The sequence below is a fragment of the Schistocerca gregaria genome, chromosome 8, assembly GCF_023897955.1.
Source record: "Schistocerca gregaria isolate iqSchGreg1 chromosome 8, iqSchGreg1.2, whole genome shotgun sequence".
Lineage (NCBI taxonomy): Eukaryota > Metazoa > Arthropoda > Insecta > Orthoptera > Acrididae > Schistocerca > Schistocerca gregaria.
Genome location: NC_064927.1, coordinates 328,248,758 through 328,268,158, shown reverse-complemented (window position 1 = coordinate 328,268,158; position 19,401 = coordinate 328,248,758). Strand labels below are relative to the sequence as shown.

Here is a 19,401-nt window from a genome sequence, read left to right as displayed (position 1 = left end):
TAATGTAGGGGGTAATTTGAAAGATTTTCAACATGGAAACCAGAATAAGATGCAGGGAGCTTTCGTGTCCGTATTGTCGAAGAGAGCAAGTCTACACTCAGTACTCTCCAGGCATACGTCGGCCTAACCAGGATTCATTTAGAGACTGATATATGTAGCAAAGCTAACAATACATTTACTACATTTAATGTAAGAAAGTTTCACATGGTTCGCTGATCCGGGCTATTTCCGAGTGTACCCCGAGATTAATGCTTTGTAAGGATTTTTAGAAAATTAGTATTAACATAGAAATAAAACGTTTCGGGACTCACGTCCAATTTTAGAAAATTAGTATTAATATCGAAATAAAACGTTTCGCGACTCACGTCCAACTTGTCTTCGTATGACTGCGAGGAATATGTTCTGGAAGTTAGCCTTATTCTTTTGCTGCAACGCAGGTGATTACTTCTTATTGTAAACGAGAATATCAACAAATTTGCTACATTAATTGTAATGTACTGCTGTGAAATTATAAGCTTTTCTGGCACCTAATGATTTTGAAATTTTTCGGGTATTCGTCTTGGCGGCGTTGTCCAAATGGTTGGATATTTCAGTGAGTTGACTTGTTACCAGCTTTGGGTGGTCCTTATGACAGATTGTTCTCCTGTACGTTCTCAATGGAGATAGAAGAAAACAACCTATCTCAGTTCTTGAACGTGTTAGTCAACTGGTGACCAGTTGGCACACTAGAACACAGCTGTTACTGTAAATAAACGCATACAGATCTACAGTAACGTGCTACACGCTGTCATGTTAATTCCCAATGAGAAGAAGTCATTATCACTCTAGAGCGCAGGTCTCGCGAATTATGCAACCAAGAGTTTTTAGCAACAGGATAGCAGCAGATCGTTTTCTGGAAGAACGGTTACAATCCTTGTCAGATCACATGTGCCATAAATCCAATGACATCTAGGCAAAAACTTGCAGAGGAAGAGGGAAAACCTATTTTTATCCCCTAGACTGGTAACACGTCATTGAAAATTGGCAACAAGACGTAAAGTGTGTATTACGCTTGTGGCGAAAGTAGTGAACTACCGTAGGCTACCATAAACTATAACAAGTAAGCGAAGACTAAGGTAGTTTTCCTAGTAGCTTTGGCCATTTAAAATCGTAATCGCTTTACCTTGTGTTAGGTGTGCTGCATACCTCTCGGCCGTTACTTAATTTCGGTCACTTTGTTTGCATATGCAGTGTCTTACTCGATTACCGTAGAAGTCTAGCAGTGAACCATCTAGAGAGTGAATGAGAATATGTAAAGAGCCACGTAACCATTGGAATGTTTTTCTTTTACATGGTTATCCTCCTGGCTGTTACTTAAAAAAATAGCAAGTATTGATGGCAAAATTGGAAGTGTTAATATTTAATTCAGGTTTTGCTCGAAAACTGTCGATTTGTATCGTGAAACAGAGTAATGTCGTAGCAAAAGAAATGATTTATCATATAACGCTAGAAAACGCAATTTCCTCAAAAACAGGTAAAATAAAAATACCGCCAAACAAAAACATATCCAACATCGTTTCAATACTTCGTCGAGTTAATATCAAACATGTTTCTGTTACTCATAAACAAGTTTCGCACTTGTCAATAATAGCAGGGAACTCTTGCGTTTGATGATGATGAAGAACGTTCTATTGAATACAAAAAACAATAATAGATTTTTTATGTTTGCTGATTCAAACTGTACTTGCATCGAAAGTAATTGCTTTGGTTATATACAAGCACAGATCAACTAATTTTCCTTGCTTACAATCTGTAATTTATATTTTGTTAAGATATAGAATACACAACGGACTAAGATTTAACGATGTGTGGTTTTAATGACGTGCAAAACAAAAGAAGAGAAGCCAAAGTCTCCCAGTTTCTCTCACAGATTCATTTATGTTTCTTTCCCTAGCAGTGTTACCAAATATTACCTGTAACCCTACCATTTACGTATCGCACCAAACATAGTGCTCTACGGTTTTGATAGAGCGAACTGTGCTCCTGGTCCAAGACGAAGGATTTGGTGGGGTCTGCTAAGGACGACCAAAGGCTCCAGAAACAAGGAGTCTATCGCATTCATTGCCAGTGCGGGGAAATTTCGCACTATCCAGACATTACAGGAAATACGAAAAGAGCGCAAGTCTCACAAAGATCCCGGACAACTAAGTCAATCTTCGCACAGCAGTGCACGTCCAAAACGACGTAACGTGAATTCTTATAGCATCAAGTTATTAAAATTGTCAGACATTCTGGATTTGTTTTAAAAGGGTCTGTAGAGATTCGACCGCATTGTGGGACGATAAATAAAGCAGAAGTTTTCAACTAAGTACAACCTGAAACTCAACACTGAGCGTCTGTGGAAAGGTCTGCTCATCCCACGCCAACTGAAGAGGTGAGATCGCACCGTGTGGACGCACTTCCTCCGCATCAACAGCGTCCAGACCTCCGCCATGGCGACACAGGGGGGGGGGGGGGGGGGGGGGAAGTCATTCGTATCCAATTCCCGTACTGGCCCCTCCACCTCGCCAGCGGAGCCTCTCCTGGACATTGCGGGCCTGTGGCCAACAACAGGATCGAGGATATACAGACGACGTTCAGCGGAAGACATTCTGAGGATACACCATCTCGACGATGCTATCTCGCTGAATATCGATGAACAGTTGAAAATCAACATACACAGGGAAAAACTAAAATCACACAGTTAAGTGCTGTCTTGCTTATATCCATGGTGGCGATTTCCTACTGTATTGTCCATTTTTCCTCCAGACGTTCTCCATAGTCAATCTTAAAAAAATTTAAAAAAAGTAGTTCTGATGAAGTGGTGCAACATGCAGCAATCCGAAACAATAGTAATAAAATTTTACTTTCGAGCTGCCAAAATTATATTTAATACAATAAGTTTTTGAGGGAAACGTACACTCTTCGGAGGCAGTTGTTCCTTTCAGTATCAGTATTTGAAATAAATGTATGACTATGAGAGAACTTGATAAACTGGGGTATAGTATACAATACATCTCTGTGTACACTACTGGGCACTTTAGGAAGATTCATCCGATTTCAAAAGACTGTATCACTTACCTAAATAAACATACCAATTTTAACTTAGGCGTGGGACTGCAAAATAATATTTAAAAAAATCTAAATTTACAAGGATACATCTTTTTATGTATGCACATACAATCTTCGGGTACTTTTTACAAAACGTTTATTCTGTCCTCTGCTGAACGCATGACGAACACCCAGGCGACAGTCAAACTCGTCCTGTACCTTGGGAACGAGTCTGAGATAACTGCGTTCACTGCTGCTGTTACGAGGTTTCGCAGTTCATACGAAACACGTATACAGTCTTGCACCTTAAAAAAATTATATATCATGAAATCAGACGACCATGGAGGCCAATGGTGCGATGTGAGATCCCATTACGGATGATCCATTGTTGAGGAGGTAATCGCTAAGATAAGCTCTTACGTGCATATATCATGGCTCTGACATGCAGATATGATGGAGCTCCACTGAGTAGAAAAATGAGTTTTCGGTATGTTATCACAGGTGCGAAAAGGACAGGTCTCCAAAGTAAACAAGTAAGTGACACCGTGAGAAATATGGGTCGTAAATTTTTTCTCAGGAAATGACACAAAACAGAATAATCTTTGCGTAGGGTCTCTTGTGTTCTGCTGTGGTATACAGCTGCTCTGTTCCCCATATTCTAACACTGTGACGACTCATTTTTCCTCTTAGATCGAATGTAACGCTTTTACTGAAGACTAAATGTGAAAGCAAATTATTATCTTAAGTCTCCTATATCCACATAACTTCGCAAACCTCTACACATTTTCGTTCACCACCATCATGATGAAGGGCTTGAAGAAACTGAACTCTGTATGATTTGAAAAGGAAATGGAGACGTAAAACAAGCAAGAGATACAAGTATATTGCTGAATCTCAGGCGGCACGGAAAGCAGATTTCTGTGTACCAAACTCAAAACTGTCTAAAGCAGCTTAAGTCTTCAAGGTTCACACGGGAGTGATTAACAACGATCGTCTTGAAAATGTAAGCCTCAGCACGGAATGCTTTGAGCTTTAGGAGGTGCATTGCTGTGTTCTCAACGAAAATCTCACAGGAAAGTGAAATGCGGCAAGCCATTTGGTGTGACCCTTGTCAATTAATATGAGAATTACATTCAACTCAGAAGACAGTGAGGAGGCCAAATACAACAAAATAGCTTAGAAAAGTAATTTGGACTGCAGCGACAGTGTACTGACTTCTAATTAACTTCGTGTCATAACTACATTTAACATGGTATGGGTCGCCTTTTTCTTTGCTTCATGAAAGTGCTTGGAAACAGGGTGCGCACTGGATTTGGGACAGGTAGAGCAATATCCGATATGCGGAAGAAAATCGGCTCGAGCAACCAGCAGGGACTCCCGCATTCGTAGAAAAGAGGACACATAGCGTGAGGTGCTGTCAGTGTGAAAGTTACGTTACCGGTCGAGTTCCCGGGGCACCGACACTGTTGTTCGTTTATGACGAGTCTCCAGTCCAGCGGCTGAGCAGCGCTGAGGGAAAGAACCAGTGGGAGAGCAGCGCCCTGTCATGTTCAGAAAAGTGCCTTCAGCAGATAATAATCTCATGCTTTTCAAAAGAAAAATAGGAAGCTGCAAAATAAGAGCCTAGTATCGATCACAATTTTTTACTTTTTTTTTTTTTGCATCTGTGATGCAAGGCTGGATGTGAGAACGCGCTATTGCTAAAAATGTTTGTTACATCAGGAGGACGGATCATAGAGAGATTTTTTTTTTTTCGAAAAGAAGGGTACATTGAAAGTCACTAGAATTTTACCGTGCCACGTTTCCTTGACAAGATTTTTGCGGATGAAGCAGTTATGGCATTGACAGACAGTTCTTAAACAAGGATGAATGGTATATGACTTACTTGTTAGGATGGTAGAAGTAGGCTGCACTATTTAGATATAAAGTCGACAGTTCGATGTGGGTCTTCGCGCTGAACGAATTTCTGTGGGCTTCACCCTCCACTCGAGCTGTCGACTGGGGTAGTGTGTCCGTGCCTGTACTTCAGAAAGCGAGTCGCTGCGGCAACTCTTTGCATTGGTAGATGCATGGGTTTTTCAATGTGGCAAGTCCAGGTAACGATGATGGAGGTGTGAAGTGATCATTTTCCCCTCTCTCCAAAGTAGACCACAAAGGTTCAGTAATACTGGGATCTCGCTTCTGGTGGCCTGGAGTGGTGCTCACAAAGCGACTCCTGGACGATGTGAGCTGGATGAATAGGGCCCCTGTACTTTTGGGATCACAATCGGGGAACGTAAAAACTATTGCATCATGGAGTGTACCACATCAGCCAAAATGGTCACATATTCCTTAGTAGTAATACGACCTTGCAGATTAACCATGGGGCCAATGGAAACCCCCCGCCATTCTTCACATTCGGTGGTGGTGGTGGTGGTTAGTGTTTAACGTCCCGTCGACAACGAGGTCATTAGAGACGGAGCGCAAGCTCGGGTTAGGGAAGGATTGGGAAGGAAATCGGCCGTGCCCTTTCAAAGGAACCATCCCGTCATTTGCCTGAAACGATTTAGGGAAATCACGGAAAACCTAAATCAGGATGGATGGAGACGGAATTGAACCTTCGTCCTCCCGAATCCGAGTCCAGTGTACTAACCACTGCGCCACTTCGCTCGGTTTCACTTTCGGGACGTAAACTCGGCCAGAAGCTGGAAACAGAGTGAAACAATACTCATTAGACCGAATAACTTCCTTCCACTGCTCCATAGTTTAATGGCTTCATAGTTTAATGGATTCGGCACCACGTTTCGCAGTTGCGGGCATATGTATCACTGTTTAGTGGTTTTGGAATTCCAGATAGCCCTGTAATTTTTTAATGCGTGTGAAATCTTATGGGACTTAACTGCAAAGGTCATCAGTCCCTAAGCTTACACACTACTTAACCTAAATTATCGTAAGGACAAGCACACACACCAATGCCCAAGGGAGGACTCGAACCTCCGCCGGGACCAACCGCACAGTCCATGACTGCAACTCCTTAGACTGCTCGGCTAATCACGCGCTGCTGCCCTGTAATTCCCTGCTTATGAAGCTCTCTTCGTGTTTTGGTGATGACAAGATTCGCGAGTGCGACATTTAGCCTTGGAGACGTTTAGAGCAGTCACTGTCTTGTCTTTCGTCACAATTCGCTTCAGCGACCGTCCGTCAGGATCATTCAATACTCACTTTCGTGCGCATTATGACTTAGTGGATGGCGTTTTTTCACTTTCCTTGTATGGGGTATAAATCTACGATACGGCGCCTGTTGAAATACCAAACACTTTGGGTTCCTCGGTTAAGGAGCGCACCCATCTAACAAGCGCCAATAAACTGCGGAAGTTCTAATTCACTTAGCTGAGATATTATGTGCTTACAACTACACGGAAACTGTCCTGAATACAACTGACACTTGTAATGTGTTGAAGACGTTGCACAAGTGCCGTTCGTGGTCAAATAAGACTGTGCTACCTGCAGGCTTGGCTAGCATCAGCATTTATGTTCAAGCATGCGCTTCTAGCGGTGTATCCATATTTCTGTTCACCCTTTGTAGCTGCTAGCATACATCTGGCTCCAAAGTAACCTTTCAGTTTTGATGCGTAAGTTCAAAATCTACACAAAGTTCCTTCTTCATTCATGTAAAAAGATATGGCCTTGTGAGATGGGAAGAATCTTTTTGGAACACACTGTATCGCTAGTTATGTGACTTAGGCACTGTAGTTGTGCCTTTGACGCACTTCTTTCATTATATTTCCAGAGCGATGACTTCAGCGCTGTATTTCGGTGCGTGGCTTTCCTGCCCCTACCTGGCGGACAGATGTACATCTACTGCTGGGCCGCTCATCGCATCACGGAGAAGGTAATTTACAACTGACGCAGTTCTTTTCACTTAAACGCTCTGCTGTGTAGACTGTTGTAATTTAAATGCAGCGAAACGTTCACCAAGCAAACTGATGTAGTGAGAGTGTATTTCATGACCTTTTCTAAAACTTCATGGCAAAGACGTATGTAGCAAACACCATGCAGTGTGTTTCTTGACTGTAAGAAGTCGCGTGAAATTGTAATTTGGCAGCGCAGAACTGTCTGAGCGTCTAAAGCAACGAAAATGGGGACAATTTTGACAGTAAAATAGTATCTTAACTATCTGTATGAAGCATTCTCGGACTACTTGCAGCGACAGTTGACGGTAAAACCACAGGCTTTTGACGGTTACCTGCATCGTCTTCGTCAGGAGCAATTGACAGTCAAAACTGCTGCTGTGGAGGCCTTGTATAGCCCATAGGGGGCTTCTGATTGGTCGTTGATAACGCAGTGCTATCGCAGAGGGGGTCAGCGTCTGCCCTGGTGGCATCACCGCTACGGTTATAGCGTAAACATTGAGACGAATATCTCTGGCTTTTCTTTGCATCGAAAGCTCGCTTCCGTGCACCGCTAAGATTATGTCCACTCTCAGATTTGAAAATGTTCTCACAAAATTTTTTCAACCTCTTTCATTACAGAATCCCAGCATGTAAGAGACTGGGACGAAACTTTCGTTTCGTAAAACAGTGTTTTGTAGGTGTTTGTGAGGCTGTGCACAGCAACCGCAGATTCTTCCAGTTCTCAATGTTTAATGTGCCTTTCCGCACAACGGACGGAAACGGTGCTGATGGACTGACCAAAGTAACTGCTTGGGCACTCGCAAACGATACTGCAAATCCCAGGGATCCTGAGATCGAGACTGCTTTTAAAAGGGCGAAGTACCACCTTCATCCTCCTAGGAGATTGGAATATAGAATTTAAGTATCCTCTTCCCAGAACTCTGCCTGTTTTGCTGGATGTAGCGCTGCAGAAACGAAGGAGCGCGGAAGCAATTACATCGGTTGGTCTATCCGCGCCGCTGTGCAGAACATCGTCATATTAAAAAAAAAAAAAAAAGACTGGGAGAAATTTACTTACCGAGCAAGCCCCATAAACAAACTCAAAATACTTTTTTTTTAAAGGAACACACCGCCATTTGAGTGTTTTATTGTTTATTTAAGTACAACCTAGATTTCGGCCTTTTATGCGATTTTCAAATGTTTGATTTTATGTTTTTAACATATATTGCAGGACTGTAACATGTTGTCAAGCTCATAAATGGGCCATAAATGAAAAAAATGTTTGTTTCCTTAATTTATGGCAAACTTGAGCTTGGTTTCTTCACACATTAATGTCCAGTGGCAACTACAGTTGTCAATGTATTTAAAAATTAATATTAGGAATAATGAAATGCCGTATACAATTTAATTATTGGAAGCAGTTATGGACACCTTCGCTAGTTGTTTAACATTTGAAGGATCAGTACTCAGTCCAATGTTATTGCTTACGAATGTTAAATCTATTGGTGTGTTTGCCTGTTAAAACCCGATTCGATGAAAACTGTGAATTTTCTTTACTAAATTGTAATAAACAGTCTAAATTATACACACAATTTCTTCAGAATTTGTAAATTGTTTTTAGCATGATTTACATAGGGGAAAATATGTCTAGCCTATTTAGTTGCCTCTGGGCATCCGTGTTGTCTTTCAGGTATGACGATAGTTTATGGACTGTGGACGAAATAATAAATTTTCTTGAAGCAGATCGAAACAGAGAAATACGATCAGATGCTATCACAAGGCGGAGATACTGACGAAGATTATGATTTGTCAGATTATGAAGTTCAAGGAAAACCCCATGTCTTCTCCCAACGCGTAAACGAAGGACACAGGCTCAAGTTCAGGTAAATGAAAATGAACATGTTGTAAATACATAGAGAAAGAAGGGCATATCAAGGCAAAATTTTGCAGTGTGTGATAGAAGTGAACGAGATGAAGAAATTGAGAATCTCGCAAACATTCAAACTACACTTCCTGTTGCAAATACTGTAGGAAATAGGAACTGCACATCAAGTAAGAAGTTTGCAGTGAGTGGAGAAATTCAAGGGATAAGAGAGTTAGAAACTAAGGTTTGCGCAGAGACTCAAACTACATCAACTGTTATAAACACGAATGGAAAGAAGAATGGGAGGCTAAGTAAAAATTTTACAGTGAGGGAGTAAGCTAAGGACAAGAAGCAGTAGAAGATATTGGCGATTCTGCAGAGCCTCCAACCCTATCCAAACACTCGAGGGCTAAATCACATGTAAAACCCATCACCTCAGTTTGGGACCAAATGCAACCAAGCTGGAAACTAAAAGAAGTAAATGAGTCTTTTGGTCCTCATTTATTACATTTTCTTTCAACTACAGTAAAATTCCCATTGAATTCTATTAACAAGTTTTTCTCTGAGAAATTAATAAATTTATATGTGTCACAGAAAGATGATAACAATCTGAATGTTTCTTATCATGAGTCATGCATTGTCCTGGGAATAAGGATTATCTCAAGTTATCATAAATTGCCAAATAAAAGAATGTATTAGCAGCAGTAATCTGATTGCAATGTAGCTTTAGTTTCAGAATCCGTGATGTGACAGATTTGAAGAAATCTTGTGATATATATACTTCAGTGACAATACAAATATAAAGGAAGATGGGTTTTATAAAGTAAGGCCACTGATCAACTTTCTCAATAACGCTATCTGACAATGCAGTGTGTATCAATACAGTGTGTGTTGATGAGAGTATTGTCCCATATTATGGGACGCATGGGGCTACACAGTTTATCAAAGGCAAGCCAATTAGATTTGATTTAAAGCTATTGATTTTGGAAAATCCTGATGGCTACATTATGCATGCAGAACATTACTGTGGCGCACATACGAAAATACGTACAACTGGTCTTGGCGAGGATGGAGATACAGTGATTGGTTTGGTTCAGCACGGAAATATCCCAGGTGGAACAAAAATCTATTTTGATAATTTGTCAGTTCCATTGCTGGAAGAACTATGGAGAAGAAACATGGGCGGCGCAGGGACAATGCGAGAGAACAGAGTTGGAAAATAACTGAAGTGAGTTCGGAAAACAAGAAAGAGGATTATGTGTTTCAGTATCTAAAGGCCAGACGACGGCAATGAGATGGAATGACAATGCAGTAGCGACAGTTATTTCCAACTGAGATTATCTAAAACCTTTACGAAATGTGGAAAGATGTAACAGAACGGAAAAAGAGTAACGGTAAAGATGACTGATGCTGTGAAACAATATAATCTGAAGTTGGGAGGAATTGATCTGAATTATTAATTCACAGCTCTGTATAGGGCAAAAAGGACGATTAAAAATGGTGGTGGTCCCTCTCTGCGTGGCGTATTGACGTATGTAGCGTACAGGGATGGTTGTCATATCGGAGGTTGGGAAATGATCTGCTATACCTTCAGTTTCGAAGGCAAGTTGTTCTTCAAATTGTGAAAACCCATGGACCCAAAGGGCAAAAGCTGGTCCATCATCACGATGTCTTTCATTAGATGATATAAGGCAGGACAGAAAATATCATCTCATCGTCAAAGAACAATCTAAGTGTCGCAGAGAGCAAGTATGCTAAAATCGTACTGTGTATATATTTGACAGATGCCAGGTACCACTTCATCCCTATAGTTTTGTGGGGTTTCATAAATTTTAAAAAGCCTAAGCTACCATTCAGATGAGAAACTTCCTGGCAGATTAGTTTGGAAGGTAGGAGACGAGGTACTGGCAGAAGTGAAGCTGTGGGTACCGGGCGTGAGTCGTGCTTCGGTAGCTCAGATGGTAGAGCACTTGCCCGCGAAAGGCAAAGGTCCTGAGTTCGAGTCACGGTCGGGCACACAGTTTCATATCAGCGCACCCTCGCTGCACAGTGCAAATCTCATTCGGGATTCAGATGAGAATTTTTCTAATCATTAAAAAAATGTTTTGACTGTTTAAATACCTTTTTTTAAAAAAAAGATAAAGTAAGAATGTGTCATAAAAACAGCTCGAAAAATAAAAATTGTAATCAATCTATAAATGTATTTCATTTGTTACCTTAAGTGCCCATTGCCAACTTCATTTGCCATCAATGTTCATGACTGCATAAGTGAAAATTAAATTGAAGTTATGTTTGTCATGTAAACCTGTTACAAAACAGTAGCTTACAACTACTTTGAAGCAGAAAAACCGATCTTAATTACTCTGCGCACTAATGGGCTAGTTAAGAAATTTAAGAAAATATTGGCTTTGTTAATTTATGGCCAAACTTTGAGCATGACAAAATGTTAAGTGTCTTGAAAAATTTGTTAAAGACATAAAATTAAATATTTGAATAGGGCATAAAAGAGTGAAAACTGGATTGCACTTAAATAAACAAAAAAATGTTTACTGTTTTACGAAACAAAAGTTTTGCCTCGGGTTCTCATATACTGGGATTCCGTAATTAAAGAGGCTGCAGAAATAAGAAAGTGTGAGAAGATTTTCAGTCATGGATATAATCTTAGCGAGCTCTCGATGGAAAGAAAAGCAACGACGGGAGCGGTGACACCATCAGGGCAGACGCTGACACCATCTGCGAAAGTACTGCGTGTTCAACGTCCAATTAGAAGCCGTCTATGGGCTATATAAGGCTACCACAGTAGGAGATTTAACAGTCTGCTGCTCCTGACGAACGCGATGGAGGTAATCATCGAAAGGTCGGAGTTTTACCCTGGACTGGAGCGGGAAGTAGTCACAGCATGCCTTATGCAACAGTGCCATCACGAAGGTCTTCGTCCTCATCGTCACTACCTTATTGCAAATACAGGGATATTCATAACGTCCTCTTAAATCAAAAACTGCAACACATACGAGAAAACGACACATGTCAATGGAATGAGCATCTCCCCAAATTTTGATTCCTAATATGCGCTGTGGCGTGGCTACAGAGTGCACCACCAGGTAGCGTGTCGGAATACGCAAACAAATCACTCGCTCTGTACTGCTGGGTCGAATTAGTATGCGCCTGCATTTACGCAACCCAACGAACAGATTTCCAATGCGGGCTGCTGTTTCGTCTTCGCAGGCACAAAGTAGTAGCGATTTCAATGAATCGCACACATGTATTAACGTTTGCTGCATCGCAAACGGTGCCCTTATCAACCATTTGCAATGTGAGTTAACAGCTTGGAGCGATGCTCTGTCCAGTCATATGTGGCTATTTCCAGTGTGAAATGCAGTTCTCAGGCTGTCATGTCATGATACCCTGAAGATAACGGCTGGTTATAAATATACTGACGATGTTCCGAGTGCTGCGGTGTAGAAAGTAAACATTAATCGGTGCGCTCTTGGAGTATGGTGAAAAATAAGTTTCACTTTCTGCCACCAGGTGAAAATGTCGCGCTGAAACAGTTAGAATATGTTGTTCTGGCACGTAAACTGCAACATGTTCAGTGTGCTCTTCTGACACAGCACCATGCTGGACCCGTAACACGGCATCGTCAACAGCTATTCCCAAATCCGGTATAAACAGAGCGTTTTCTATCCTTCTGATCAGGAAGAGTCAGGATTACTCTTGATAGACTCGATCATTCAGATATCTCCACATCCAAAAGCACATGGGCTTAGGTCGGGGAATCTGGAGGGCCACACATCTCCAAATTACCTAGAGGTGATTCAGTCAGGACTGAAGGTTTGTCGTTGCAAATCTTTCACCTGGCAAGCGACATGGGGTATCTCCCCATCTTTCATGAAAATAGTGGTGTGAACACATTTGGGTTCTTGCAAAGCTGGAATCACGTGTTGCACAAGACCGTCCTTATGACGTGCAGCTGTCACATTAGACCCAAGAGGCCGGCGAGGGTCGTCTCCTCGAAGAAAAACGGACCAAGAATAAAACACCATACAGTCACATAAGATCACTGCAGTAGATGTCTCTGCACATGTGGCGGATTAGAGATCCATATGTGCCAGTTACGTGCATTCACAGCACCATGCAGAATAAATTGTGCCTCATTCGTCCAAAGAATATTTCCCTGCCACTTGTACCCATTTCCATGCATGCTAAAAAATGAAGTGCAAAGTCTCGGCTTTGTAGCCTATCTTGGGACTTCCTCAGACCCTCATTTTGAGTATTGTAGGGATGCCAGTATAAAATGAGCTGGGAACCTTTTGATCAGGGGAGAGACAATTCGTGTGCCACAGCTCTAGCACTGGGTGCAGGATTTGAGGCATGTGCTGCACCCGTTATAGAAACAGCAACTTCATCAAAATACTGCCATGGTAATGGACCGCCTCAATACTCCAGCTGCACAACCTAGTCCAGCTGTTTCTTCAAATTTCGTGATCGTGGCAGGTGAAGCAGCCACGAAGGCGTATACAATACCTACAATGGGAAAATTGGGCTGCGACGTAGGTCCCTTCAGTTGTTGAGGTGGAACGAAATGCTATTAACTTGCCTCTGAATTCTTCTGTTGGACCACGTTTTAAAAGCTTCTTTTCTCTACTTGTCTCAGTTGGTTTTCTTTCTCGCTTCACTTTAATACAACGCTACGCTCCAGACAAACGTTTTCAGAAATCACTTCCTAACTCTCAAGTTCAAACTCGATGAGAAAATTTTTCTCTTTTCACAAATGGCTTGCTTATTATTACAAGTTTGCATGCTATTTATTCTCTGCTTCGGCCGTCGTTCTTTATTTTATTGTCCAAACAACAAATATTATCTACCACTTTTGGAGCCGCTTTTCCGGAGCTAATTCTTTCAGAAACACCTATTTCACATCGACAACGTTACATTCTTCTTGTTTTGCTTTTGTTGATATTCTTATTATACCTTCGTTCCAAGACACTATCCATTTCGTTCAACTGCTCTTAGTCCTTTACATTCTATGACAGAATAAGATATCATCGACTACGATATAGTTGCTATTTCCTCCCTATGAATTTTAATTCCCATAACTAAATTGCTCCTTGGTTTCCTTCATTGCTTGCTCAGTGTACAGATTGAATAACATCGGTAAGAGGCTATACCCACTTCTCCCTCCCTTTTCAGCTACTGCTTCTTTCGTCTTTATTAACTCTTATAACTTCCATCTGGTTTCTGTACTAGGTGTAAATAAGCTTTCGCTCCCTGTAATTTATCACTGCTGTGCGACGACTGTATTCTACTCAATATTGTCTAAAGCCTTCTCTAAATCTACAAATGAGATAAACGTAGGATTGCCTTCTTCTATCTTCTAAGATTCTACCAGCAGTATCATACCTCCCATCTTTATTCGCTTCCTCCTCCCTTATTATAATGGTGCCTTCACATTCATTTCACTTGTAGAGTCCTTTTATACATTCCTTCTACCTTTCAGCTTTCTCTTCATTGCTCTGTACTAGCTTGCTCCTGAATTCTTTATGTTCATACTGCAGCTTCCCTCTAATTTTTTTAAGGCTTTACCTATCTTCCTCCTAGGTAGGTATTCTTCCACACTTGCAGATGTCTCTTACAGTTCCTTCTTACCCATTTTTTAATTCTGTCAGATGAACTTTTAGTTTAATGTCAAAACCCTGACATGAATTATTTATAGAAGAATGGAGAAACTGGTAGAAGCCTTCCTCGAGCCAGATCAGTTTTGGTTCCAGAGAAATGGAAGAACAGGTGTTGGCGCTACCGCTTCCACAAAAATTGTTTATATAAAAAGAGAGACTTCTAATTTTAATATTTTCAGGATCCTTTAACAGCGACATAACCTGAAACAGAAGAAAGGCAAATCTACTTTACAGTATTTGTAGGTTTAGAGACGGCTTTTGACAATGGTCGCTGTAATATACGCTTCGAAATTCTGAAGGTAGCAAGTTTTAAATATAGGGAGTGGAGGGTTATACCAGACTGTAGTTATAAGAGTCTAACGACATAAAAGGGAAGCTCTGTCCGACATTATTTTATTTATAAATTGAGCAAGCAGTGAAGGAAACCAGTAATAAATTTCGAGAGGGAATTAAAGGTAAAGAAGAAAAAGTAAAAACATTGACATTTGTGGATAATATCGTAGTTGTCAGAAGCAGAAAAGGTCTTCGGAAGGCCTGTCGAGCGGAATGGATCGTTATTTATAAGGAAGTGAAGGCTTTTCTGAAATGCGCTATCGTTTCTATAAAAACAAAGCAACTTCTGGTATTAATATTGTCAGAGCACCTTAAGAGCGACATAACCTGAAACTAAAAAAAAAAAAAACTCTTGTCAGATATTTTTTTCATATGGAACTATATAATTCCAGAGACCTTCTAAAGTCTCAAACATCTATGTTGTATAGATGCAGACCGAAATGACCAATGAAGATTTGTAACAAGACTGGGATTTGAAGCTGAGTCTCCTGCTCATTAGATATGAGCACAGTGGCTCCACACAACTGCATCGACTACCATAGCATGCCTTCCTCCTCAATCCAGATTCCCATTCACGCCTCAGCCCACTTGATATTCCCGCAGACGCTCTCCAACTATACTGGAATAGCATCTCATCATCGTTTCAACGAGGGATGCTGCATGAAGCCCACGCATAGGTGCTTCAGTCTGCACATATACATCACAGATGTCGGAGGCTTGAAAAGAGCTCTGGAATTAAATAGTTTCGTCTGATGAAAGCACCTATGCCTGGGTTTAGGGCAGGATCCCCCCGCTTTATTCGATGCTGGTGTCCAATGCAGTTGGAGAGCTCTGCAATCCTGTTTGAGTTTAGAAGGAATACCCAGTATGCTGAGGCGTGAATGGGAATTTTGATTGAGGTGGGAGGCGTGCTGTGGTGGTCTGCAGAGCCACTGTGCGAGGTTGGTGTTGTGGTTAGTGCATCTGCTTAATGAACAGGAGACACAGGTTCGAATCCTAGCCTTGATATAAATTTTCATTTGACGCTTCAGTCTGCGTAAATACATGAGAGTAATTTTTTTATTATATTGTATAACTTACGAAAGATTTCACTTCATTGGACATTTTGCTCACCATACACAGCTTCTTCGCCTTTGCTGTACTCGCTACGAGGCAGACAGATTGCTCGCTGTTGACAGGCGGAGGCGCTGTCTATGGCGGCGTACAGCTGCCAGTGGGTGGAGTCCAGCCAGTGCTTCAAGCGCTCCCTGGCGATCGTCATATTACGGGCGCAGCAGCAACTGGTCATCACCGCAGGGCACCTCTATCCAGTCAACAGAACCACTTTTGTCTCGGCAAGTGTCCACCAAATAGTTTCCGATATGACATTATTATTGTTTTAAAATTTGTCACTTTGCTTACTCAGAAATTCTCAGAGTAGTTTGTATATTATGCTCTTATGAGAAACAGAGTTCTGAGAAAGTGGAATATTCACCTGAGTGCTTTAGTTAGATGATTTACACTGTCTCACAAAAGATGTGAAACACCCAGAAGGGAAGGAGGAAACAAAATGATTCTTCATAGGTTGAGAGTATGTGATTCAGTGATTACAAAATCGTGCCAAATTCACAAAGGCATTATGAGCCACCATTCTGGTCTGGGTGCATGCACCGACTCTATTGAGAAGTGTGTCATGGAGCCGTTACATACTCTCCCGATGGGTGTTGAGCCCAACTGCTGTAACTAGTTCTTGATATTCTGGATACTGACAGTGGGATGGCTGTGATTACTAAATGGTCCCACATGTGTTCTATTGGGAACAGATCTGGGAATCTCGCCGGCCAAGGGAGTACCTCACAGGGACACGTGCTGTGTGTGGATGTGCATTACCCTGTTGAAAAATGGCTCCACGATATTGCCGCATGGGAGGTTACATATGAGGACACAGGATATCCGTGTCATACTGCTGTGCCGTCAAGCACCAGCTTTGTCCTGAAGTCATATCCGTCGATTACCCATGCCATGACGCTAGGAGTAATACTGCTGTGCCTCTCCGAAACATTGGAAGAACGCGACCTCTCCCCATATCGCTGCGATGCTCACCAACGATGGTCATCTGCGGTTGTGGAACACAGCGTTTCATTGCTGAACACAATGCGACAACACTCGTCAGTGGTCAATCTTTCCTGGTCACGGCACCACGCCAAACATAGCCGTTTATGTTGTCGTCGCGACAGTAACATCTGCATGGGTCGGCAGTTCCCTAATCTGCCTGTTACCGATCAATGGTTCGGAATGACAGTGAATGTTCTAGGGAGACCAATACTTGCTCGCGGATTGTAGGCTCAGATGTGGTTGCCATGTGCTTGGTGCACAGTACGTCGGTTCCCAAACGTGTGCGATCGGAAAATTGACGAGGAGGATAACTGCCATTACATTACCGCGCAATCCAACATCTGACCACTGTCACATCCGGATGCCACAGAAATCTGGGTATTGCACGATTCGACCAGCCCGCCAGATGTAGATCCTCAATGAGCTCCCTTTTAAGCTCTGCCAGGTGCTGATGACGTTGTCACAAATCAGCGCCATTTCCAGGTCCTCCACATTAATCACACACCATCTGACGCTCTTCACTCCCCTTAATACTCTTCCACGCCTAGTAACAACACTGAAGAACACTAATGGACTCTGGTGGTTCTTCTACGTGTCACACAGGACTTTAATTCAAATCATTTACGTAGCTGTTGATTGTGTGTGCGTGTACGAAGCTACATTGATATTCTCGACCATGTCTTCTGGATGCTCCATTTTTATTGTCAGGCAGTAGTTTACAATAATCGTAAGAACATAACAAACCCTCGAATAGCTTCGTTAACCTTTTGGTGATCACTCGCCTTCAGCGGAGACTGTTTGCTATTGGTTTGCAAACTTTAGTAGTTGTCAGCGATGAATTTTGTGAGATACGACCAAAATCTTTTGTTCTAAACAACTTGAACGGTATGCGCAAGCCCACTGAACAAGATCACCAAGAGATACTCCGTGAGACAGAGCTATCCTTGGACCTATCCGAGAGCGCAGTACATCTGCCATTCTGCATGGACATTTAACTGTGAAAAGTGTGTGTGCCCTACATATTACTTCCATAAACCAGCGTGTTTCATTTGCTGTAAGAAAACAACAAAAACTACAACTAAGGAACGTACAGCTCGGACAAGACGTCGTAACAGGGTGCGACACTTCGAGGTATTCGTACGAGCCGGAAACTAAGCTGGAATCAACTAGCTGAGCGTACAAGATAAAACCGTAACCAACAAAGTGTTTCGGCCGTGAAGTACTTCCACGGAAATGAACGCTGTTTCTGTTGTTGGACTGGGCATGCGACGGCAACCGCTTTGGAGGATCGAAGAGCAGTTCAGGCTGAACGTAAACAACTTGTTTGATTGGTTGGGTGATTTTGAGAGGGAAACAAACAGCGAGGTCATCTGCCCCATCGGATGAGGAAAGGATGGGGAAGGAAATCGGCCTTGCCCTTTCAAAGGAATCATTTGCCCGAAGCGATATAGAGTAATCACGGAAAACCTAAATGACGATGGCCGGACGCGGGTTTGAATCACCGTCCTCCCGAACGCGAGTCCAGTGTGCTAACCACTGTGCCACCTCAGTCGGTAAACACACATGTAAACTTCACATAAAATACTTATGTAAATATTGTATTTGCACTTGACAGTTTGAATAAATCCTGGAAGAGCGTAGTTCTAAGCATAAAAACTGAAACATCCCCTTAGAAAATTATGTATTACTTTGCTGGTAAACCTCTTATGTTTTTTGTCTTTTCGAACAGCTGACCAAAACTGAATGTACTCAGACATTTATCTCTTTACTTATTGTGATCATCACTAAACTGACACATATTTTTAGCGCAACGCAATCTGACTTTGAATAATCCCTACAAAAGAATGGCCCTGACTAACAATAACCTATACCTTTCATGAATCACTTACCTCACAAAAATCTTCGTTACTCGAGCTACTGCAATACAGCAAGCGCCAATACTGCCAGCTAAGTAAAAGATTCTAACTAATGAAGGCACTAACTACTGATAGGCATAGTTTGATAGTGAATGCTTTTGATAGAGAACAGACAATGTATTTACATTAATAAGGTTCGAAAGTCATTTTATATAAAATTTTGTGACATACAATTAAACAAATTTCCTTTTTCTGATGGGAACACGTCCAGACCGTCAGCTCAAAACTCTGGCGGCTCACCTCCAACTGCACAACACTACGCTCTGTTCACATCCAACTGCCCAACAGTGCACAAGCGAATATTCCAACAATGAGTCCAACCAGCCACAGACTGTACACAGCACAGTCACTGATTTTCATACAGAGCGCTACGTGGCGTTACCAACATAAAAACCTAAACAGCCTACTTTCAAAGCTACTAACTTCTACAGAGTTCTATTACCCAAATCATAAGGCATATAATTGCAGGCTTTCCAGAAATATTGATTTTCACGAGTGAAATTGAGTTCACATAACTGGTTGAAACATCTAAAAATGTATATATATTTGAAATGGAAATGTACTGAGAAACAATAAAA

At 41.7% G+C, this 19,401-nt stretch overlaps 1 protein-coding gene across 1 annotated transcript in view; it reads left to right on the top strand.

Annotated features, from left to right (window-relative positions):
- Positions 1-19,401, top strand: part of LOC126285179 (odorant receptor Or2-like) — a 103,228-nt gene that overhangs the window by 72,127 nt on the left and 11,700 nt on the right. Inside the window, exons 5-6 of the mRNA XM_049984487.1 lie at positions 6,839-6,940; positions 15,992-16,147. Of these exons, the coding sequence (XP_049840444.1) occupies positions 6,839-6,940; positions 15,992-16,147 (258 nt within the window). The remainder of the gene's footprint in view (positions 1-6,838; positions 6,941-15,991; positions 16,148-19,401) is intronic.